Raw genomic sequence first — 25516 nt, forward strand, 5'->3', positions numbered from 1 at the left:
CACATTTTTATTTTACTGCCCTTCGCACAAACATTCAAAGCAAACATGATGTAACAGGATGAACTTTAATATAAAATGTAGCATGTAGATATATAGACATATAAAACTGAATAAATATCTGTTATGCATACGCAGTATTGTTTAGTCACATATTTGTTTGTCGTTGTTGTAAATCATGTGTAGAAATAAAGGACGTCTAATCTAATGAACATCAGCAGTTAGCTGATCTGTATTTCATATTTAGTGCACGTGTGAAGTGGTCTTTTAATCTGACTGCCCGGATAGAAAATGTACTAGCAGAATATAAGAATGTATTTTATACTGATCTGAGTGTGGTATACATGATAGTATATTTATTCGAAGGAATACATTCACATGAAAGTCCCAGTATATAGAATATATTACAATAATCTCTCCGCAAGAAATTGCCTTTACACGTCTGCGATTTACAAGTACAAATACGCCACAAAATACTTTTCAGGATGAGAATGTCTCTATCACGCCGGGGTGCGTGTTCATCCACAGACTTACAGAGACTGCGTGTTTCACGGGGGTGAGACAATCACACAGAGATAAAAAGCAAAATGATCCAGCACCCTTGAAGTGAAGTGTTGTTTTTGACTTCCAAGATCTTTGAGTCACCGTGGGTGGACTTCTTTAGGCTCCCTCAAGTGGCTCAAAAGACTTCTAGGATGACAGCAGGAGTGACTTTCAACTGCCACAAATATTTAGATATATGGCTTCCAAGTAGTTTTTGGACTTTGTCAGGACTTACCACGGCGTTTTAAGATCTTAGCAGTGAGTGTTCCAGGAGTTTCCAAAAGAGCCTTTTGACATTTCATCCGTGATGTTGATGATGGGAATCCCCCTGTGGAGACCGAGAGGTCATGTGATCACAACTGGGCAGGGAGCGCTAGAACAGCTGAGGTCGTACCCCTGTAACGGCACTTGCTCTGCTCCTTCATCCTCCGCCATTATACTCTGCTCTTCCTCCTGAAGAGTGAGCAGCAGCAAGTTAATGAAAAACCTGATGAAAGCGTGTTGCCTGGAGGTCACCTCTTCGGCGTCTTCAAGCTTCTTCTTCTTGCTTTCTGGCATGAGGTCGTCCAGCCAGCTCAGCTCTCTTTTGGTGAAGATGCAGTCCATCAGCTTCCGGATGAACACCAGAGCTAACACCTGCGTGGAGACACCGACTGGTGTTTAATCTGCACCTAAGGACCACAGAGACTCATGGAGTCTATGTACCATCATAGGAAACACAATGGCTGCCCGTGAGGTTTTGATGACCCACAGGAGGGTCAGGCAGCTGAGCTGGATGATGGTGAAGAGATGGACCTTCCTCAGGGGCACGTGTCTGAGATAGATGAAGTCCGGCTGGTGCTTGGCCGGCATCCCAAACAGTCTCAGGCGGTCGAAGAACTGCGGCAAACAAGGGTTGGTGGGGTGATGCGGCAGGAAGTATCACGTGTGTAAGTCAAGAAAGGAAAGAGGGAAGCAATTCAACCAGAGTCAGGTGCTGAGGAGATGGAGAAAAACACTGGAGGCCAATTAACACCTTCTGTGGGCAGCCAGACAATATGGAGGCTCTATTCTTGTTTGAACTGTGGCAGAACAGAAACTCAGAGCAGTTTTTCTTCTTTTATGAGAGACAATTATGTGACAAAATGAGCGGTGATCCTCTGTGAGTGGGCGGAGATCAACGTATAGTAATGCAGTGCAACAAGGTCACACCATGAATCCGTGTGTCTGTTCGCCAGACATCTATGATTCATTGTAAGTTGCATTTCTTGCATGTTCTGGTGATGATACCAGGAGGGACATTGTGGCAGTATTCCAGATCACTACCTGAATCCATGAATTATGTAGCGAGGGCTTTAGTGTTTTTCTTGTGAGTGAATGTGAGTGTGATACTGCCACCTACTGTCCTGTTGAGCTCATTGCTATCAACAATATTTCAAATGCTATAAAAAAAATGTCAGCCAATAATAGTATTTTTTTTTTACTTTCATCACAATATGCATGTTATAATACTCTGAATGTATTTGCAATTCTTATAGCTTTGAAATTCTTATACACTGTACAAATATTTTCAAGACATGAAAAGAGCTTTAGTTTAAATAAGGTGATATAAAAACTTGAATATAGACACCATCCTGATTTATTGTGCTGTTGTCAAACTGATGCAAAATAAACAATATTTTGTTGTTTAAATGTATGTATGGCTCCATCATTTGATTCAGTAATATACCACATTCATTCAAATTGAAAAATGCGGCTTCTTGTGGCAAATATTCTTATACCATAAAACTGCGATTAATTGAATTAATTAATCACAAATTCTCTAATTAACTAGTCTTTTTTCATCAAATCCCACCCGTAATTTTAAGTTGCATTTCTTGCATGTTTTGGTGATGATACCAGGAGGGAACGATGACATTGTGGTGGAATACCAGATCACTACCTGAATCCATGAATTATGTAGCGAGGTTTCTTTTTTCTTGTGAGTGAATGTGAGTCTGACACTGCCACCTACTGTCCAATTGAGCTCATTGCTATCAACAATATTTCAAATGCTAAAAAAAAATCTACTGATAGAGATTAAAAGATGTCGGCCAATAATATTGTTTTTTTATCACAATATGCGTGTTATAATTGGAATATTTCAAATATTAAAAATCTTTAGATGAATTGTATGTGATGTAAACATTTGAACTGGAATATTTCAAATATGAGAAAATCTTGAGATGAATTATATTTGATGTATGCGTTGGACTTCGCTCTACACTATCATGCGATGTCTCTCAAATAACATGTGAGAAGTCAGGATTACCTGGATTCCTCTGAGGGACGATGCTCCCATATAGAGGAAGACTCCATACAGGACAGGCATGGGGATGAACTACGAGACAGAACATCTAGATAAATCATTTCCTGTCATCGGATCATCCCTTGTTTTTAGATTCGATTAGAAGCAAAGAAGTGCGCTGACAGCCTGAGGAGACAAACAAAAAAGGCAGCAAACGACCTTCAGCACTGATGTCATGAAGACCGAGGAGCCCATGAGGGTGAAGATCATGAGGCCAGTGAAGCGCTGCTCTCGGATGCCCAGGAACTTGGGCTGCTCTCCCGGGGCTGAGCACTCCGACTCGAGCTTCAGGCTGTTGACATGGCTGATTGACAGGACGGTCGCGGCGACGAACCACGGCAGGCCCATCAGAGAGCAGACGCCCAGCATCACCCCCACCATGAACAGATCCAAGTGGTACCCGCAGCCTTTCTGGAAGCATCAACACAAACTGTGAGACGCCACTTCCATGCCGAGGAGGATATGAGGGAGCTGATACCTTGAGCTTGTGCTCCTTCCTGTTGATGATGACTGCCGTGATCTGCTGGTCCATGAAGATCAGGATGGTGCAAAGCAGAGCAGGAATCACCGTGATGATCGCCGTCCACCAGGGGTTCGGACCCAGGGGGTTGATGAACCAGCCGCGGTCATCTCTGGTGGGCTTCAAAATTACAGCACACAATGTTGATGTTTCTCAGTGGTAGCCGTGAGTCAGAGCAGCGCTGCTGAGGCGTGCGGCGCTCCTCTTCCCACACACTCACAGCAAAGAAGCCGGTCAAATGCGAAACTTCCAGCTGTTTTTAAACCTAATGTGCCTTTGACCACACACTTTCACGACAGCACTATGGAGGGAGGGATCCTTGCCAGACCCGCAATGCCAAAGACTGTCTGCACCGCAGAGCTAATGGCTAACATGACGTCTCACTGCAAAACTTTATTGATACTCATGGACTGTCAAAGTTGGTGAAAAACTAAATGCACAACAAAATAAATGTGCTCCAAAATGTAAAGAGAGAAAGAATAATTGTTTTCATGAAGCAAGTTCAGGCAAAGAATGCTAAGGATTAATCTGGAAACTACAATAAAAAATGCAAAAGTGATAATATCGAAACAGTTATTTAAAGCAAGTACATAAATAAATAAATAAATCATGATATATTTTTGTCATATTACACATCCCTTTCTGGGCACATTTGAAACTGCAAATGTCATGGCAAAATAACAACCGAGTGTCAGTAGCTACAGTTTTTCCACAAATGAATAGAGATTTTTGGACTTTAAGCAAAAGTGCGCTTTGGCCCAGGTTCCTTTGGTGGTGTCCCTCAGGATTTTTCCAAAGAACCAAGGGTGCCATGGCTTGAAAAAGGTTAAAAAAACACTGACCTAGTGTGTGGCGGACTAAATGGGAAACACCAGAATGGTGTGGAGCTTTTGCACGTTTAAAACCTAAACACTGGGGTAAGATTTAGTCCCAGATTTGTAAGGAGTTACGTGGCTCAGTGCAGGTCAAAATCTTTGGTGAGTCACTGGACAAGAGTCATCAAGGGCTTTGCCAGTTTCATGAACTTAGCCCTGACTCTCTTCACCAACTGGCTTCACCATAGCTGGGACTGAAACCCAAAGAACCACCGTTCTTTTCTCTCTTCGCTCTCAGCAATAGTGTACGCTCAAAGTATTTGATCAGCGTTGTGCTTACTTTAAACACACTGGGGACCTTGAGTTTTGGAGACGGGATCCCTAAAGAGTAGTCGATCAGCACCATTGTGAGGATGGTGATGAAAACAGCAAAGTCACTGATGATGGCTCTCACCTGGAAAAAACAAAAAACCAAAAAAATCAGGATATGGTCTGAGCAGTACCCGACACCACCACTAGAGCGCACCATTGTACCGACAGATACAGTCTCATAGCAATACATATCAAACCTTGGTGGGAAAATAAGTGCTGAACTTGAACTCCTTGAGGAAGGCAGACATGAAGACGGTGGAGAAGAAGAGAATGACACACCAGAAGAGGACATCTGGCACGTACGGTCCACTGGGGCCGCAGGCTGTGCCCACGAACTCCCCTCGCTTGTCAACACAGTCCTGCAAGAGACGTTGGCTGTAAGCGGCCTCCATGAGCATGAATTCTGTGTCCAGGGAAAGTACACTTCAAAGTACAAAAATGTGCTTTTACAGTGATTTGCTGAGGGTAATCCAATATAATCCAGCCTGCGTGCCCTTAATCTGCTCAATTCAGAAACCTCCATCTGGGAGCTACTTTAAGGTTGCTGTGGTTTTTATGACTTTGTAGACAAAACAGTCAGATTCGCTTTAGATTACGGTGCGAGATGTGCAGGTCTGAAACGCGAGGCCCGTGGGCCCAATTTGGCCAGCTGTGTCGTTTCATCAAGCCAGCAAGAGCTCTATACTCAAAACTAATGTGACGCACGGCAACATTGTTCAACAGGCTGCTTTCCATCATGAATTGAGGGAAACCAAAAATTTGATGCTGCTGGAAGATAGTTCAATGAAAGAGTTGTGCGAGAGTGGTAACTGATGTCATTCAAGTTACTGATATAACACAGTGTTTGCACTTTTGTTTCCTGCCAATGGAGGATGATAAACATACATTTTGCCCTGCCCTGCAGCATTGGATTGATTTCAAGGCAGAATAAATCAAAACAATTGTCCATAACATTATGACCAGCAACCTCGCACTGTCTGGTTGACCTTTTTACACCCAGAGATGCACCTCTTGTCTGTCGTAGCAGGCCAGTAAAGTGGTGTCATCTGTGATATACTGTTGTGTCTCCTCCAAAAAAAATAGAGTTTGGTCTCTGGTTCGATTTGAAGTCAGTATGCTTTTGGAATTGTTATAGCGGAGACATTTCGATTTTCTCACAAAAAAGACATGAAGAAAACTGCCTTTCCAATCCACTTTCCATGGTCCATGGGAGCCTTCACTACCAGGTTCAATTAGCAACTTCCTCAGCTTGGTCTGACACCTCACTATAGGAAGCAGCAGGATGTTTCTCCATCTGACGGAAAGCCAGATTGCAGCATGGTACCTTGACCTCCATGGCTTCCCAGTAGATTTCTGAGGCAGTGATGTTGTTGATCTCCCAGTACTTCAGGGTGGCATTTGTGGGGTCAGCTGGCTCAACGCATGAACATCTGTGGAGGCACACGAGCATCTGGGTGACTCAGTAATCCCGCACATGTCATGGGATTTACTGTACCTCCGTCTAGTGCAGTTATCTTTTCTCTTTGAAACACACAGAGGGAGAAGAATCTACGTACGAGTACAAGGTGAGTCTGTCCAGGTCGTTGTTTTTGTTGAATGGGTAGTAGTCCCCCAAGTTGATGAGTTTCTCCAAGGCCTCGTAGATGAAGATGATGCAGATGAGGGAGGCGAAGGCTTCTTCTGTGAAGCGTGTGATGTAACACACCAGGGAGCTGGCGTCAGTGGCCACCAGGACGATACAAAGGAACGCAGTCCAGAGGCCGATGCAGGTTCTTAGCGACAGATAGGACAATCCGTATTCTCTGTGCAGAGACAGGTCCGCGGATTAAAGCGCGGCACTCTCCGGGTGGATGACCTTTTTTTTTTTTTTTTAATATAAATATATCATGTGCTATAGACAATGAAATGGACATGCGGTCCAGATGTCAGCCCGGATCCCTCCACAGGGTGATAGATAAACAACGCAGTATTAACCTGCTTTATGCTCAACGGATTAAACAGGTGGAGACAAGGCGATTACCAATCGCCGCACAGTTGATCACATTAAACTCACTTGCAGAATTTGAACAATATCTTCTCAAACACCAGCACCGGCCCGGTGCTGCCCAGAATGGTGAGAGGCTGTCCAGCGAAGAGCGAGTAGGCTATTCCTGTTAGCGAAGCTCCGAAGAGTGACTCAATTGCACTCTGGGGAATGAATGAGTTAAAATGCTGTTCTCATTGGTGAAACGTTGCTGCGTGGGAGGCTTACTATTCGTCCTTCAGTTGCCTCGCCCAGGAGTCCTCCGAACGTGATGACCGGTGACATGCAGGCACAGTAGAGGAACAGGAAGGAAGCCACGCACTGCAGACTGAACGCGTCTTTGTAGTCGGAGACATAGTGAGGTAGTTTGCGTTTGATGTCGAGAATCAGACCACCAAACCACCTGGAAACACGACACGAGTTTTTACATTTTCGTGCAGCCAAGAGGTGGGAAAGTGTAAACTCTTCATTACACCAGAACTTTTACCACTTTAACGCGATACACTCTTCTCTAAATGACACTTGGAATTTTAATCTGAATAAAATAATACTTTGAATTTAGTGTTTTTATTTATTTATTTTTATGATGAAAGAAGGTGAGTCAACTGGAAATGTACTTACAAACCACAAAATCCTTGAACTAAATGGGTTTTTTTTTTCTATTTTCTGTATACATTTTCATATGAATATAAAATTAACATCTATCTCATCATACTGCAGGTGTGTACAGACACGCCAGTGTGAAAAAGCAATGTGAGTGTTTTTTAATTTTCTCATTGCAGTTGCTCACTGTGGTGGCTTAAACAATACTTCCTTCATGACCTTGTGTTGTTCAGTTTTGTTGCGTGTGACTATGTGAGTCATGAAATCGAGTTCAGCTCAACCTGGAAATGGAAGTGAGATTCTGACTGGGAGCTCATGTCTGACTTGGATGGACAGCTCACATTCACAACTAGAGATCAGTGTCTCACTACTTTAGATCTTGAATTTGTTTTCATCATGAATCCAACATCTTGACTAGAATGTTGTATGTATGTATGTGTTGTATGTGTATTTGCGATTATAAAAACCCTGGTTCAGTCAGCCGCACATTTATGAAAACTTCATTGTATTAATAGAACAGAAAATTCTCTATTTACTTACAATATTTACACATATGGTCAGTTTATTGGCATTATCCTAGTAATGTTTTCTACTATATTATGGATCAATGTTTATTTCATCTTGAACAAAAACATTTTTAGTCAAATGTTGCAACATTTGTGTCATAAACTGGACTTAAATATCTGCCAAACGCCTTAGATAACAGTCCGTTCTACACTCAGCATGTCGATACGCTGCTAGAGGTAGCTTATTCCTTCAATAGTTTTTTTTTTTTTTAGGTTTTCTTTTGTAGCTAAAATGTAAGAGCTTCCGTGTAGCTTTCTAATAGTAAAGGAGCAGGTCCGAAAAACAGCACTAGTGCCTCTTGTCGACACATCACCCTCATCTTTTTGCACAATATTTCATCGACTGATTCACCGTACCGTCCTGTGCGCTCCAGTTCTGGACCTCCATGGCCTCCGTGCTCCTCGCCATTGCCTTCTGCATCCGAATGTAAAAGGTTGCTTTTCTTTCTTTTCTCCTGTGAGGGAAATTGTGGAGCAGTTATGATCTGAGTTTTAAAGCAGCACCATGAACAGACAGGTTTCCAGCTTTACTGATTTAGTATCAAAGTTGAGTGGCAGCAGTGAAAACAAAGCCAAGTGGCGTCTGCAGTTCTTGCTACTTGCCTGAGAAGGTACGTTTTTTGGCGGCTCTATTCTGATGGATGGGTCCCACTCTCCTGGTGGCAGGACCGTCACTTGATCCAGGAATTCGTCAACACCAGCGATCAGATCATTTCGGTCTTTAGCTTTATAGGCAACATCGTGGAAAACCTGGGCAACAGTTTGTAACGTTGTTGAAAAGCAAGATCCATGTGAACATTTTGTTTGTTCTATGGCCAGTACTGTGGACTGTGTCATTGCTGGGGTGTAGCAGTAGCTCTGCAACACCTGAAATATTTGCCTCCACCGAGGAGGAAATGTTTCCAATGTTGCTGCTCTGTCTGTCTGTCTGTGTTCAAAATAACTCAAAAGTTACGGATGGATTTCAATTAAATTTTCAAGACGTGTAAAGGGACAAGGGACAAAGTATTCGGTTTCGGAGTGATACGATTCATTTGCTACCAGCCATCAATTAGGGTGTTCAGTACACTAGAAATACACATCTTCAAGGTCTAGATTTTGCCCTCTCACCACCGTGGCCCGGGTTTGTGTGCCGGTCAGAGCAAGTTTTAGGCTGTGTCCCATTTCTAACACTATCACTTAACACTTGGTTTTTAGTGCCCTCCACTATGTTGCGGTGATAGATCTGTTAGAGGTATGAGGATGTTAGCGTTAGCCTGGATGCTAGCCCACTGTTGTTTGCTAAGAAGAAATACTGTTGTACATACATGTTGTATTGTTCATGTTGTGGGACCATTTGGATCGCTAACGTGTGATACAAGAGAAAGTAAACAACTTCATATTCCCACTTGATTTCAAGTCAGCTCCGGAGCTCCCTCGCTTTGAAGGGATCAGTTCAAGTGGTGGACGGCGAGTTTCCTCGGTCTTAGGAGGATTGGGACACACTACACTTACAGGTGAACGCGCAAAACTCAGTGTTAGGGTGAGAAATGGGACACAGCCTTAGTTCTTTAAAGGATTCTTTATTGCCAGAGATTTACACTTTCTGAGTGCTTCTCTAACTGCTACTAAGTCACTCCTCATAGTCAACGTTACAGTGAACCTCTCTATAACACGGTTCACCTTTCGCGGCTTCGCTGTTTCACAGACTTTTTTAGTGCCGTTTTTTTTATTCTTTTTTTTAAACAGTGCATTGTGTTCTGCATCCTGATTGGCCAAGGGACTAACCAACGTGAACAGTGTCCGCGCCTCGTCTCTCTACGTTTGCAAATTCACTCCATGATGAAACCCACAATGTCAACGTTCTGCACCGGCAAAGGCACCTGAGGACGCGGCCAAAAGGAAGAGAAAGATGCTAAATATCGCAGAAAAAGTGAAACTTGTGGACATGCTGAAGGAAGGTAGAAGCTATGCGGCTGTCGGGCGCCATTACGGAATAAATGAATCTTCGGTTCGTTCCATAAAGAAGGAGGAAAATAACATAAGGAGGACGGCAGCAATAAGTTTCAACAAGGATGCAAAAAGGGTTGTAACTGTCCACAACAAGACCAAGACCTTGATCCATCACTCCGTGGTAGATAGAGCTGTGAATCTAGCTGAACAGCTCAGAGGAGACGGCTTTAATGACATGACTCCTGATGACATTCATGCCCTGATGGATGCGCACACAAATCCGCTGACTGATGAAGATCTGGCAGAGATGACAAAGCCACCAAGCGAGGATGAGGAACAAGGGGAAGAAGAAGGGACACGTGTTGATAAAGATGAGGAGGATGGACTGACACTCGGTCGCTTGGCAACAATAGTAGATAAAAATCTTCTTGTCCAGAAGAAAAGAGAGTGCCAACAATTGCCCATAACTATGTTCTTCTCTCGGAAATACGCGTGAGTCACAATGTGTCCGACCTCGTACTGACTATTAAAAATGTTATTTTACAGTTTTTCCAAAAACTATCATAGTTATTTGTTGAAAACGATTATGTTTGTATTTTTTTTTTATGCTTGGGCCTGGTTTTGGCCTTTGGTTTCATTGTATACGTGGTTCAGTATTGTACAATAACGGTAAAAATAAAGCTGACTACTGCACGGATTTCGCCTATCACGGGTTCTTTTCCGTGATTCAAGTATTCAAGGTGACAGCTAAACAATGATTCACAAGGACGTTAACACAGCCTCACTCCTATATGCGGTTATTCGGTTGTGATGGTTAGATACAAGCATATTCCCTCATGGAGGGTCTAGAGGGCTGAAAACAAGAGTGTCACTCTGCATGTTGTCAGAGGGTCTAAACACAAATGTCCCACTTAGAGAGGAAAATGGTGGTGAATCCACAATCTGCTCACTGACAAAGCCCCAGTGACACAACGCCTCCCTTTGTAAAGTCAGGTTTTTAACAAATCTGCTCGCTTACAAAGAATGCCTGACCGAGTTTAGAGTTGTCCAAGTCCATCTTTTCCACCATGCTGACGGCTGACAGCTTAAGTCCCAGACAAAAAAAAGTGGACATGAGGGCTGACTAATGGCCAAAAAAGCCTGTCATAAAAGCTCTGAGCTTTTCGTGCTGAGAAATGTTTCATCACCCTGCAGAGTTCTGCGGAACTGTCAATTTATGCAAAAAGCGACTGTACGAATCCCAAATATGGCATCTGGTAAATATATCGAATCAATGTACGGCTTGTAGGTTTGGAAATTCTCACCTCATCGGTCATGAGAGTCGCGATGGACCTTCCAATCTCACGGTACTGAGCCCCCCTTCCAAAGGGTCCCAGAAGAATGAACAAAAACCTGAATGCAAAATCAGACTTTGTCATTGTTTGGATCAGAAGCAAAAAGTGCTCTATATTTGTCTTGTAGTATCAGGCATGAGGTCAGAGGTCCCCACCTGGTGGCGATGGGGACCTCCGCAAGCCCGCTCAGCAGCACCGCAGGCGACAGACGCACAAACGCCACCACAGGCTTGTTCAGGAACTCCAGCTCTCCCACCAAAACGTTACACGCTTCTGCACCCGGTGGGATTTTCTTCATAAAATGAAGGTCCATCTGTAACAATAATGCGGCGGGACATGAAAGTGCTTCCCTTATTGTCTAAGCAGCTTTGGCTGAGAGCAGACTTTCAAACTTGCAGTGCATCTGTATGAACACAGCAACTGTTCTATAAATAACATATGTGTAATCCATCAGCTTAGTAACAAACACTATGAGAGGAGTTCTAGGCATTTTATAATTTGACATACTGTATAACAATGAGCAAACACAGGAAAGTGTGATACTCATGATCAACAAGAAAGCTTTTTGTGACCATTGTGCTTCCTCTCAGTGGTCAAGTTGGACACTTACTGATCCAATTGTGGGTTTTATAGTGAATATATTTCAAACATCTTATGTTAGTAATTCAAGCTAAATACTAACTGGCATTTTTTTCACCGTCCTCAGACTCATTTATGTTGACGCAGTCCTGCACTACTGTGGGTCGAGGTTTGTGGTGCTTTCTGTCCGCAGCACTTCACATTTCTATGGCTCCTTGTGCTCTTTAACTCTGGGAGGTCAAAGCACTGTGTCCAGAAAAAGACATCGCTGCACAACATCTGGTGGCTTCATTGTCAAATTAATTTATGTTGAACCAGTGATGGCTGAGCTGTGTGCATTATGCAACACTGGGTATCATTATTAAATCTGCTGAGCGAATATAGAATGTACAGCTGCATTGTTGCCCCTTAGCAGATTATCATCATCGTTGTCTAGAGAGAGGGCAAGAGGTCACATGTTGACCCGGGCAAAAGGTTTTCTGTCTCTGACGTGTTTTTCATCACATTTAACATGAATAATCCTCAACCTCCAATGAATACAGTCAGTGGCCTTTATCATTGACTTGATTGACATTTAAAAACACTTAGCTGATATGACATTCTGATATGACAGCTCATTCTCTGGGGTCAGTGTGTTCATTTCTCAGTAAAAGGCGGCCCGTATTTATGGTTGTAATTCATGTGCTCTTACTTTACTGAAGTCCACGGAGCTGTTCTCCCTGGTGATGTCGCCTTTGCCATCAGGAGCAGCTAAATGAGTCTGGGATGATGTCATCTGACCTGGAATATCAAGCAAAGTGGTGGTTGAAAAAGGGGAAAGAATGCACAGTATCACACTTAGTAACATGGACTCTTCAGTTCAGTGAGAATGTTGCTCTTAGGCTAATACACTAATAACTTTCCTGTGGATGTAGTTTGGGAGTTGACTTTTCATTTTTCATTTTTTTGGTTGCCCAATCTCATACTCAAAAAAATGGCATGGAGAATTGTTTGGATGAAAAAAAGATGCATTAATGTAGTTGGTCAGACTAGAGAAGGATGAAAAATAATAAAAGCAACAAATAGTACATAAATTAGCGTGATAAGACTTAAAATGTACATGTACAGTAGGCAGAAGTTAGTATAAAAAGCTAAAAGAAAAAGTTCAAATGATAAAACTGCAATTCCGTAGCGCCACACAGAAGATAAAAGCAGGTGCGCTTGGAACCCTCAGGCCACCCAGTCTACTTGTCAACTCTCTTCACCGTACTTGCCCGACCTGTTCATAGTCATGTGATGTAATATTTCTCAATGAAGGCAGCAGAACTGTGACCATTTAAGTCTCAAGTTCAAGGTTGATTAAGCAAGTCAACAACAATGCCTCTTTTTTAGAAAACCACTGGCACAAATGCCTTCAGTGTTTTCAGGGCTTTCTCACCATTTTTGTCTATATGGTGGTCTGAGGAGCGCCGTCCCATATCGGCCCAGGATCTGACAATCGGGAGGCGGTTGGAGAGCTTCTTCTGATTCTGGTGATGGTGCTGCTTCAGTAGAGTTTCACGAACCCTCAGTCGAAGTTCATCCCCCAGAGGAGCGTACAACTCCTGGTGGTCCAACACCATATCTGGAAGAAAAGAAGCCTTTCAGTGTTTTCATCTATTGAAAGACAGTGAATCGTCCCACGAATGGCTCCCTGCCTGCGATCTCCTCGATGGTGCTGGCCCTCATGTCGAGCAGCACCGTGCTGTTGATGATACAGCTGCGCAGCTCGAACAAACTATGCAGCGACAGCGTTGCAACGTAAGGTTTACTCCATCTCTCTCCTCCGTCTTCAACATCCTCCTCGAACTTCAACCACCTGTGAAACCAGTTTGGGTTTTAGTCAGGGGACGTCACCAGATGGCCAAGAAGCCCACCATCTGTTCAAGCTAAAGAAACATTCCTTCCCCGTTTCTCTTCATTTCTCGCTCAAACATCATCGTTTCTGTCAGTTTTACCTATTTAGCGTATGTCCTTAGTTAATCATTCCAAATAAAATCTGCTTCAATGATTACCTGCTATAACCGAGTCAGATTCTCATGAAGGCATTTCTGTTTCACAGATTTCTTCTGTGATATTTATATCTGGAGTCATGGCATGGATGAGACGTGGCCTCCTAATGTAATTGGAATCTAAGACAGGCAGCTCATCAGGGTGAGTGAGACCACAAAGCTGCTCCACTCGCGCGGAGCTTAGTTGCAGGAAAACACACCGAACCTGGCACTTTCTCTCCAGTCCGAGTCCTCCCCCTCCCTCACTGAGATCTCGTCCATCTGAGTGAAAAGGTCATGAGGCAGGTGGTCCTCGTCATCGTCCTCCGCCCCCAGCAGGAACTGGACTCTCTGGGATGGGGTGTCTGTTTGGGGTGTGGTATGAATCCATTGAGGACAACTTCACAGACCCAGGAAGACTGTTAGTGTATACCGTAAATTGGGGACTCTCGTCCCTCCACCAAGATGGGGGTCCGCTCCCTGCTCCGTCTGTGTTTGTGTCCGTGGTGGCGGTGTCTGCGGTGACTACGATGCCTGGTGCTGCCCAAAGGAACATGGACCCCAATGTATAGAGTCCTGTGTCCTGCTGAGGCGTCACATGCAGAGTGGATTTAGACGACACGAGTCTCGATGTGTTGTTAGTAATGAATAAACAGTAGATTTTCATTTGAAACTGTCCATAGATATACAAGTAACATCCAACATAGGAGCGGGATAGATTCCGACCAACCGGTCGTAAGTCAGATTGGAAGTAAGTGGAATGCCATTCAGCCGACGCAAGGGTTATAGGTGCTACTGTAGTGGTAGATGGCTGTGTGAGAGTGAGATGCTGGGATACCTGTGCCAGACATTGAATAAAATAAATAAATAAAAAAAAAAAGCATCTGCTGGCCATGGTTGTAAGTATGGGTGGATGTAAGTCAAGCAGGTCATGATAAAAAATGTTTTCGTAGTTGTACGTGGATTGTGATCACATATTGCACATATTGCAGCATATATATATATATGTAGTGTACTGACAAGTATTATTTTAGGGCAAAAAAAATCACATAATTTTCAATGATACGTATGTTTTTTTTAACTGGCTTACTGTAACAAACTGAATCCAGTTAGACCTTCAGATCACAAGCACTCAGCTATTATGAGGAGCTGTGGGGGGACGTGGAATATGGAGGCTTTTATACAACTCCAAAGCACAAATTTAGGTCCACATTTCAACTCATGTCCAAATCCAACTCATCTGTCATCATGATGATGCTCCATTTTGAAGTTATTGCTTTATAAAGTTCTCCCTTTGAAATCTCTTGTTACAATTCACAATTTTATGTGAAAATATAATTTTATTCCTTACAGTTTAACTGACATTTTAGTTTATTTTTTTCTGCTGTAATTGACCTCCTCACAGCCAGTAATGTCATTGGTTATTTCGTTACAATGATTTCCCCATACGATTTCATCATTTTCTTTTTAAATAACATGTGCATTTGATCGTTAATTATGGTAAACTGTACCCTAAGACGTTCGGTCTGTATTTTACTCATGTATCCGTCTTCTTTTCTCCAATTTCCTATTGTAAAAGTATAAAAAAAAAGCAATTTTAAAAACTCATTCCCTCTCATGTCCTTTTGAAAATAGTTCTCACTCTTGACACCAAACCAATTGAGTCGGTTGCCCCTGACAACAGCTTCTCTGTACCTTCAAGATCCTCCTGTTCGAAGTTGGACCTCTGCAGGGAGCGTGTTCCTCCTCTGTCCACCACTGCCTCGTCATCGTTTCTCTGCAGAACACATTAACACTTTTTTTTTCATGTAATTCAGAACAAACTGGAGCTTGAATGGCATTCTTGCACAAGCACACATTATGAAATAAAATGTTGACACGCTGTCCCACTCACCATTCAGGACACTGTGAACACAACAGCTGGCTGAATTCAAAATGCTTTTCTCCATAGCTTTTCCACTTATTTTGATTCATTGAACTGTGTTTGTATTGAATTAACACCGGGCAGCGACCTGTGCGTTCTCCGCTAGCATGTGAGACACGAGCGAGAAGCGTAGGACCATAATCCTCCTCAGTGAAAGGCTTTTGTGAGATTACGACTGAGAATATTGAATGACGACTGGGAATCATCAAGGCTGCTTGAGAGATTTACGATGGATCCACGGAGGACCAGAGCCCCGCGTGGCGTTGAAACACATTCAGCTATTTTATTCACCGAATCACTTCCGACGAGATGCATGCGGCCGGAGCGAGTTACAGACTCAGCAGGATGTGGCTCGGTGCCGTCAGCTCTGACAACTGTGACAACCAGCTTTCTGTGGTGTGAACGATGGTCCACTTATGTAATCCCCAGGAAGGTGAGAAGGGGGCGGTGGTAAAAGTGAATCACTACAACAAACAACGCCAGTTTGTCATATCAGACTCCACAAAGTAGCTCCGGACTTCATTTCTGCATCTACATGTGGCTTGGTCTATAGAGCACAGTTTGTTTAACGTGTCACAAACCCTTCCGTTGGGCCGCTTCACTTGTTTTGGAGCACCATTTATATTTTCATACATTCATTTTCTGCAGCTTTGTTCATTTTATTACCCGAAAGACACTAAACAAGGACATCTGTGCTTGTAATTGCAACTGACATCTTGTGCAAATGCATCTGAAGAAAGAGTAAGATGTCCCCCAATCCATCTTTAAACTCAGGACACTGTGGATAAAGTTGCAAACTGGTCTGACCTTTGCATTTCCTTCCGAGTAAATCCTGACGTTCAATTGAAGCTCAAAATGAAAATGTGCCGATTTCATCTGAGATTAACTCTGGCTCACGAGAGGACGCACGCATCAATATTTTCAAACTTTTATTAAGTGGACTGGGTTCAGAAAATCCTTAAATGTGAAGGCTGAGCGACTGACATGGACAGATGTGAAGATTTGCCTGCAAATGTTTGGAAATTAGGTAAACGTATTCTGATAAACAATGCCTTTTTCTTTGGGTTGGAGATTATGCAATGGATGGATGGTGCAACTTTATGATGTGTGTCAAATAAGTAAGGAATTTAGCGTTGCCAACTTACCAAAACCCTCATGCTAAAAGACTGTTATCTGGCTGTAAGTGAATCGAAATAGCAAAATAGGGATCATGTTATTTGGCAATGACAGCCAATGGTGACTCTCCTTACTGTGGAGTTGGCAGCAGTAGGGAGCCTAAATCGTTCCATGGGCCCTAAGGTCGGACGAAAATGAATGGAAGTCTATCAAAGTAATTTTCTGGTCCACTGTGTCTCATGCTCTGGATCACACATATCAATGTAAATGATAAATAGTCAGATGAGTGTCTGTTTTTGTTTTTGTTTTTTCTGCCGATTGTTTCAGCTGACACCTGATTGGTTGACCTATCAGGTTTGACACCCCTGCTGTGGCGCTTGTCCCGCACGCAGGCTCTCACTCGACCGACTATCGAGTCTGACCATTGTAGTTAGGTTCTACATATCACACAAAACATAAAGTAACTTTTGATGCCGGTCGAAAAGTGGTACTCTCACAGCATTGGAAAGTGTCTTTCCAATTCACAGGCATCATGTGAGAAATGTTAAGCTAGATCAGGAAATAAGTTTTATCTCACCATTAACTCCTGTTCATATTTTTGGTTATCTGAGCCCCCATGAGATGGAAATAGATGAGCTCCCATTGCGCTCTGACTATCATCACTTTTATCTAGGAGGGCGTCTGGGCGTCTGCAAAAAAATGAAAAAAATGTAAGCTCAATTCTCGACCGTTTCTTGGCCGCCATATACCAGCCTGACCTGCCGGCCAAGCTATGATCAAGAATCGGGCGTCAATTTTTTCATGGTTTGCAGACACCAGACGCCCTCCTAGATAAAAGCCTGACCACTATTAATGGGTCGAACTATTACCAAATCCCAGAATGATCAGTCAGCATTTTGACCGCTCAGAGAGTTTGTGTGTTTGCTCAGACACATGAAAAATTTGAGGGAACATTGCTGGCAACCCTGGACTGGGAAAACATCTAAAAAAAATGCTTGACATTTACAAAAAAAACTGAAAGTTATTAGTAGAGTAAACAAGTGTACAACTTAAACTGTGAGCAAACTGGAGTCTCCATTTCTCTCCACGCTGATATTTGACGTTAAGGAAGGCTGTTCCAACACTCCAACACATGAACGGTTTTCTCGCCGCGACATGTCGTTGTCTCACTCTCCGGCTGTTCTGAACAACTGATGTATTTCATGGCGCTCAGGCTTAGACTAATCTTTTCAAAGGCAGATGTGAAGATGAGGTGTTGGAGGAGGTGTCAGCATGTTGTTCTCTCGGCCGGACCAACGCTGCTGCACGTATACCATCCTCTCACTTAATCATTCTTCACTCGCTGCCGGCCAGCATTAATGTGGCCAGACCTCATTCAGACAAGCCACAATATCTGTAGACAGATTCATTATCAGAGTCGTAGCATGTGAGGGATGATGAGTGAACTGTGGCTTAAGACTTAGAGCCACACACACACGCCGCTAGGCACACCACAACAGATCATGTAAAGTGAAGCGCTGCTGTCAAACGCTGTAAATGGAAGAGTTGAGTTTTGCTCTCGTGGACGTGGTCAGCACGACCCAGAAGGAGCATCGGAGGTGTTACACTTTAATCCAGTGTTCCGAGTGTACCCGCCTTGACCGTCAGTTGACGTGCTGAACCTTTCACAGCTGTAACCTCACATGGGCCAGCTTCCCAGCCAGACTCATAATCTGCACATGAGTACACATCATATCAAAATCCCCGCTCAGCTTAAAGTGCCTGTGTTTTTTAAACCCAAATATGACCTGGCTGTGAGCCAAAAATTTAGAATGTATTTCTTTTAATTCAAATATTCTGCTTTTTAGAATATGGCCGTGCATGACAGAAGGACCCACACGCTGTCAGTGCTTCATGCTCAAGTTGCTCACAATGCATCGGCATAGAAGGCGTCTAATAACAATAAGCAATATTACCATTTAAAATGCAGTCTGATCCCAGATTACTGTGGAGCGGTACCCGGATGATCCTGCTGTGAATGATTTGACAGAAAGGGATGAGGACTGGAAGGGATGTTGGACCTGGCAACGTCAAACAAAGTTCTCTCCTGTCAGAGGTGGGATGACAGTGTGGAAGGTGGTGTTCTAGTACTGGAGTCTCAAGGTCTTGGTGCTGCCAGTGGCCAGAAATTGCTGTTTATTTGTGATCAGAAGATCTTGGAACTCGAATTTTGGATGAAATTTTCATAAAATATGTGAAATGAGACTAGGAAGAATTATTCAATTTGGGGAGAGACCTGGATCACCGTAAGGATCCAGGATTTTTTTTTCAAGGAATCGCTAACATTGGGAAATTTAGGATCATTTTTGGCATCGTGTCAGCATTTGGATCCAGTGATTTCTTTTATGAAAGATACTTTGTCATTGGGAAATTGTGTTGGGTGGTGGACTGAAGCGGCTTGGCGGAGGTTTGCGCTCTCCGAGTGCTTTTCTTCCCACTAGAAGTAGCAAGAGTCATCCCAGACAGAGTCCACACCGAAACAGACCAAAATAAATGCAGAAGCATGACTCTATTAGTCACATACATACATGTAGTCACATACGTATTTATTTATTAGAAATTAGAAACCAATTTTTTTCCAAAATAAATCTCCATTCATTGTAACCAACTAAGCAGTTTTTATTCAATTTGGTCTCGGTCTTGGTCTTGAGTCCGATCCCTTCATTGGTCTTGGTCTAGGGTTAGGTGGTCTCGACTACAACGCTAAGAAGGTGATCTAACATTTAATACAATAGAGAAATCATATGTGTGTGTTTGTGGGGTCCAATTCTTGACAACACTATCCTTGTGACGGCCCTATGACTTTGTAGGGACATTTTGCTAGACCCCACTAGGTTATGTATAATTTTAGGATGAAGACTTCAAAGTAACTGGGTCATTACAATGGGGTTTAAGTTTAGGCCAGAGTCCTGGTTACTAACCATTTCTGTTGGATGTGTCATGCTTGTATTGTTATTGTCATGTCGCGTTTTTCCATGCTTCCTTTGTTTCCGTTTCCTGTTCTCTCTTCAGCTTTCCGAGCGGCACAGCTAGCTTGTATTTGGTAATCGGACTTCCACGGATATCAACTCCTCAACGCTAGCTTGTGTCGCCAGATGGTTTCTTCGCGTTCCCAATGGTAAACTTCTTCTCGCTTCATCTCTGCTTTCATTTTCCATCTCTGGTAGATTTCCGCATGTGAGTATTTTGTAGATCTCTTTCCACATTGATATAGTTATTTCATCGTGTGTATGTGTTTACCACCATCGAACGTTTTGTGTTTTTGGGCCTCGCGAGTAACTTCCGAGTGCGTGATTATAATTTGCCTCTCTTTAGTTCTGGCTTTTTCCCCTGCTCATATGTGTAACTCCCAGTCCGTGTTCTGGTTCCGGCGCCTTTCGTTCTTCATTCCTGTTTGACTGTGTATAGCCTCGTCTTTGTCTATTAAATTATTAAATTAATCTCGTCTCCATGCCTTCTGTCGTCCAGCACACATTGCACCTGGGTCTAACCTCAGACAGCCATGACAGGATGGTCAGGTTAAGGGTGAGAGGCTTGGGAAAGCATCGTGTCAATGTGAAATCTCACAATGTCCAAACAAAAATAGAAATACAAGTGTGTGTGTGTACCGTGCATTGGTCCTGGGGTTGATGTCAGTGGACAATACAGTGAACCAAATATTAGCCATGTTGTAAATCACAATGCCGTCGAATAGACATGGACATTGACCACCTTCACTCATGTGTTGGATTAAGGAAATGGCAGGAACATCACATCACTAGCTGCATTGCTTATGAGGTTCACAGATGCTACAAAAACGTGAACTGTTTTTATTCCCTTTCTTTGCATCAAGCATTATTGATCTGATACAGTCAATATTGTCCCCATGGTGGGGAGAACTATGTCGACACTAGTAATGAGTAGATGAGTTTTCATGACAAAGTATTGAATGGATTGAATTGATGAAACTTCATGAAACAGTGTCCTGACATTCAGAGGCCACCAGATGGCACTGTCTCATGTGAAATGTTTGGACTTGAACTACTAAGTTTTTTTAAAAAATGGCCACATGTTCCCTCATATTTATATCCCAGAAGCTTGCTCTCACTATTCTGGACCTCTTTAGTGAAACAAGTCGGTGTGATCGTTGTGCGCCAAGTTCGATATACTGTTGTTGTAGCAGTGTACTTATTGAGATTTGAACCGGTCGGACACAAAGTAACAGCGCCACCCATTGTTACAGAGGCGACATTGCTTAGTGACTGAACCAAGGTATTCGTCGGTGAGGGAACCACTGATGTGTGGGCTCTTTCTTGAGCATCAATTCATTATTGAGCTTATCGTCTTGACATTGAGCTGAAGAATAATATTCTAGCTACTGCATATCCAAGAGTCTCTAAGTAACAACAGTGTAACAGTGTAATACATGTATCCCAAACGAACAAGCAAGATATATCTTTTTTTGCTGACACTTAAGTTGCAAGTGAGAATGTCTAATTTAATTTTAAAACAACTTTTATATGACTAGAAACAAAAATAGACAAAGATAAAATGACATCTGAGACATCAGTAAAGGGAAAAAAAAAAAGAAAAAAAAGCTGGCAAAGTACCAGTTTGTGTCTGGACGGCTGGAGCGGGAATCCGAAATGACAGGCAGTCTACAGAGCTAAGGTGACATCAGTGGATGTGGCAGATACTTGGATGTGATCCGTACAGATGGCCGTGGCATTTCTGGAGCCACCAGTGGCAGAAATATCACAGACTTCCCAGCTTCTCGGTGTAAAAGATCTTGTCCGTAGTCGCAACATTTGAAGATATGATCAAGATTTTACGCGGACTCGCCGTCCTACCTGGCAGTTGAACAGCCACGGCTCCTCCAAATTGTCCGAAATCATTCCTCCTCCTCAGAAGTGTGAGCTCAGTAGTCAGTTTAGTCAGAATGGATGCTGATCTGAGCGCTAGCTGCTCTGCTTCACACCACGCCGGGTGGAAGCCCAAGCCCTTCTGTTGAGTTGAACAACTGTAATTTATTATTGAGCGTCCATCAAACGTCTGCAGCCACTGAGATTAAAACCGTGGCAACATCGTCATCCCTGCTGTCCACACTGACTCCACAGGAAGAAAAAAAGCTCTATTCAGGCAGCGCTTTTTATTCGTTTTTTATATTTTTACAAATCGTTGTACTGGACAAAAGTAGTGTCGAGAATCTGAATGTATTATTACTGAAGGTCATAAATGCTTTATAAGATTCTTATCTGCGAGTGATTAGCCAACAGACTCGGCAGGCAAAACAGGCTTTATTATGGAATAAGATGATCTTGACTTCGGCACAGTAAATGCTGTCAAGAGATAGACTACATCCCCAACAGATTGGGTCTCACAACAGTAGGACATTAAACTTGAGAACATCTGTCTGACATTCACTTTCTTACAGTGATCCAAGATCAAGTAGTGGGGGCAGCAGTCAAAGTGAAGAGGCCCACGCTTCCCTTTCCAGGTCAACCTATACTGCAGCATGTCCGTACCAGTGCCGCCTCCCAGTTGCATGTACATAACAAGCTCGCTAAGCCACTGCAACTACTGATGGCTGAGCTGCTCTTTCTTGATGTTTGTGTCGTGTTCTTCAGTCACTACCCAAAGTTTCTGACCACCAATTAACATCGATTGACTTCCACTCTCTGCCTCGTGGCTCAGCTCTTTCCTCACCATGACAAACCAATGCCAGGTCGCGTGGTGGAAGATGTTCCACTGGATCGATCTTAAGCTCTGTCCATCCTTCTTTTCCAAGCACATTTGACTGCATGAGTCTTGATAGGTGGCAAGATACTAAATCTTTCAAACCCACTTTGTTTTAAGGCCTGTCCATATGAAGACAGTGTCCGTCACAACCGCACAAGTTCTGTGTCAGTTAGGCTTGATGTCCATGCTTAGTCGTTTTTATCTCAATTTTTTGGTTCTTCTTCATGTAATAACCGGATACACAAAATATAGGTAGACGTACGGATGCTCTTTTCACTGAGTCATACTGGATGTCAGTTGCTGTTTATAACCTCTTACCTGGCTCTCTTCCTTAGTGGTACACCACATCAGTTTAAATAGACTTTAAATAGCAATTGACGCTTTGTTACACATCCCCGTCCTGTCTTTTTTATATATGTTGCGCTGCTGAAAAAGGCAAAACATCTACTACAATTCAATACCTCATGTGAGGCTGCCTTTGCCGTCTGAATACGACTCAAAATTCAACTTTCCCAATGTGTAAATAGTGTTATACAGTGTTGGTTTTCATCTGAACATTGTGTTAATGGCGAAAAGGCTGAATGTGCCTCAAAAGACACCAACAAAAAACACATTTTCTGGTGACTATATATGAAACAATTTGAATTTAAACAATGACTAGATATTAACTTGTTAATTTTGATCAATTCATTGCAGAAAATAGATGAATTGATGCAAATAATGCAGATTAACTGTGTGCGAAGGAAGCAATTTTCAGCGCTCAAATTCCAGGTACACTGCATTATACACTGAGCTGTCATATTGATGAAGGTGACTGGACAACATTGCAATGATAAGCAGAATATTTATTTAAATAAACCTCAGGATACTAGCACAAAAATGTCTCATATTTTCCATGTTTTCATTTATGAAGTATATTTCATAGGTTTTTGTTGTCTAAAGAAATTTGAAAAATAAAAGTCAACAGTATTAATGCACAATATTTATATTAGGAACAAAAATACCGCTCATAATACTTTCATTGATGTGGTTATGGTTCAATTTACTCCTCACAGTGACAAAGTTTGGAAGATGCCCCAAGTGTTACACTAAATGACTGTCAACTGAACAAACAAAAGTCAGTTTAAACTCACCAAACTCCTGCGGCCAACTGATGATCCAAAGAAAGAGTAAACCTAAACAAAGCAAGAACAACAGCTTTAGTTTCACGTAGATAAGCCCTCGGAGAGTCGACAGCTCCCTAAGCATCCTGCCAAGAGGTCACATCCACTGCTGCCCTCAAGTGGTTTGGGAACGTTCCAGTTCCTGAGTTAGCAACACATTTAGTCACCACATCCATGTGGAAGTTCATCCATCCAAAACCTTTTGGGTCATTTTGATAGCAGACAGACCGTCCAGCAAAACCACAGCCTCCATGGTGGATGTCACAGAAACACACAAGTCAACGCGTTCACAGCACCTCTTAGTAAAATTGCAGATTAAACGTGATTTGTTATTTTTAGTCCCTCCGTGTTCTCAGACTCCAGAACTCAGGTCATGGACAGATCTTATGGAGCTAAAGCTGGACAGATCTAAAAGTGGAGATCAAGGGCAAAAACCTCAGCTGCAACTGATGACAAAATCCCGTCAGAATGTTCTGACCAGGCTTCAGCCCGAGTGAGTTCTTGACTCACTTACTGTTAAAGTGCTTCCTTATTTACTTGATTTGAGAGAGTAGGCACACGTTTCAACAGCACCACAAGTGTCTGTAGCACAGTAGAACACCTGAGCCTTCCCATGGTTCACTTCATGATGGCAGAAACAGCACCTTTAACATTTCATTTCATGTGTGTATTAATAAGCCACCGTAGCTGCAGGACATTTTTTTGTCATTTCTATGACACACGTTTTTATATGGCTTGATTTTTCACAAAAATTACAGGAGTTAGCCTTTTTTTCCATAAAAATAGAAGCCATTCATAGGAGCCATTTTCAGTTTCACTGTCTAGTTGTGCTGGCGTGGTCTGCTGTTTAACCGGGGAAAGGTTGGTGAGTCTTACAAAACAGTGTGGAAGTGGTCTTTAACAGGTTACGTTTGTGAACGAAAGATGAACGTTTTCCCAGAACAGGGACCATCAAAAAAATAATAATAAAAATCCCAAATTCTAAGGGGTTAAAGTAAATGCTGTGAGCGTTGTGAGGCGGTGTCATTCCCAAATACAGTAGGACAAGAAAAGGAGTCTGGAATTTGGTTACTTAATTATCATAAAAATGAGGAAAGGGGTAATTACACCATGACTTTATGTGTTAAAATATTTTAACATTGTCAGCATAAATCATATTGGTATTTTTAAGTGGTGGGTGAAACATGTAAATATGATATTTTTATTTATTCCTATTCAAGAATGAGAACTATTAACCATGAAAATTATGGGGTACAAGAAAGAATGAAAATGAAGACCTAAAAATAAATCAAGTTGTATTTGAATTTCAAACAGTAATGAGATGGGGAAATAGTTTTATTTCTCTTGTAGCTTTGTTCTGACCCCTAGAGGCCTGCATAAATAGAGATTTATGTGACCCACAAATTTATGCAGTACCAAATAGTAAACAATGGGATAACCTTGTTACTATATATACTGTAATTTTGGGTGACCTTTCCCTTTATCTGTTATTTATATTCCTGAAACACACTTGTGTAAGAATAAGAAATCTATGATAATAATGATAATCGAGACCTGTATGATATTTTATCATCAAGTAGTTGAAGATCATTTGGTTAGTGCAGTTAATTCTTGTTTTTATGACCTTTTTTTACGACCTTTTTTTTCTTTTCTTGCTGAAGCGCTAAAAAAAAAAAATCTTCAGTTCAACACATCTGCTCAGGTGCCATTTTGTCCCACTACTCCACAATTATCAAATACAACTGACTCAATAGCAGTAAAAACATATTTTTAAAAACTATTGTACGATGTTCTGTTAGTTTGATCATTTGTTACCGTCGGCAGCAGCGGCTCCATGTGGGCTCCCTGGTCCCTGGACTCCATCCTGGATCCCGCTGAGTGATATCCTTAGGTGCAGCAGTGACTGAGCCGAGTCGGGATGGTCACATGTTTATATG

At 42.5% G+C, this 25516-nt stretch overlaps 1 protein-coding gene across 5 annotated transcripts; it reads right to left on the reverse strand.

Annotated features, from left to right (window-relative positions):
* slc4a10b (solute carrier family 4 member 10b) lies at window positions 1-25516 on the reverse strand. Of its 5 annotated transcripts, none has more exons than XM_053876191.1 (26): window positions 25395-25516; window positions 23550-23591; window positions 15315-15396; window positions 14053-14202; window positions 13846-13984; window positions 13287-13447; window positions 13028-13213; window positions 12302-12390; window positions 11187-11344; window positions 11002-11089; window positions 8369-8515; window positions 8123-8220; window positions 6825-6999; window positions 6627-6760; window positions 6130-6375; window positions 5898-6003; window positions 4771-4932; window positions 4542-4655; window positions 3345-3506; window positions 3026-3277; window positions 2831-2899; window positions 1246-1419; window positions 1057-1176; window positions 935-993; window positions 776-868; window positions 1-687 (listed from the first exon to the last, which is right to left on the reverse strand). In XM_053876191.1, exons 1-25 carry the CDS (start codon window positions 25440-25442, stop codon window positions 793-795), a joined length of 3237 nt encoding a protein of 1078 aa, XP_053732166.1. In that variant the 5' UTR covers window positions 25443-25516; the 3' UTR covers window positions 1-687; window positions 776-792. The 5 variants fall into 5 exon arrangements, with proteins under 5 accessions (XP_053732166.1, XP_053732165.1, XP_053732170.1 ...); XM_053876190.1 differs by having other exon boundaries at window positions 14053-14205; window positions 25395-25515; XM_053876195.1 differs by lacking the exon at window positions 4542-4655 and having other exon boundaries at window positions 14053-14205.

Source organism: Synchiropus splendidus, chromosome 10 (genome assembly GCF_027744825.2).
Source record: "Synchiropus splendidus isolate RoL2022-P1 chromosome 10, RoL_Sspl_1.0, whole genome shotgun sequence".
Lineage (NCBI taxonomy): Eukaryota > Metazoa > Chordata > Actinopteri > Syngnathiformes > Callionymidae > Synchiropus > Synchiropus splendidus.

Bases quoted from the DNA above. Each gene is read 5' to 3' on its own strand.
- slc4a10b (XM_053876190.1), bottom strand. From the start codon at position 25,442: ATGGAGTCCAGGGACCAGGGAGCCCACATGGAGCCGCTGCTGCCGACG. The intron at 13,985-14,052 runs GTATACACTAAC...CACCCCAAACAG, and splicing joins ACGAGAGTCCCCAATTTACG to ACACCCCATCCCAGAGAGTC. The intron at 6,761-6,824 runs GTAAGCCTCCCA...TTCATTCCCCAG, and splicing joins AGGCAACTGAAGGACGAATA to AGTGCAATTGAGTCACTCTT.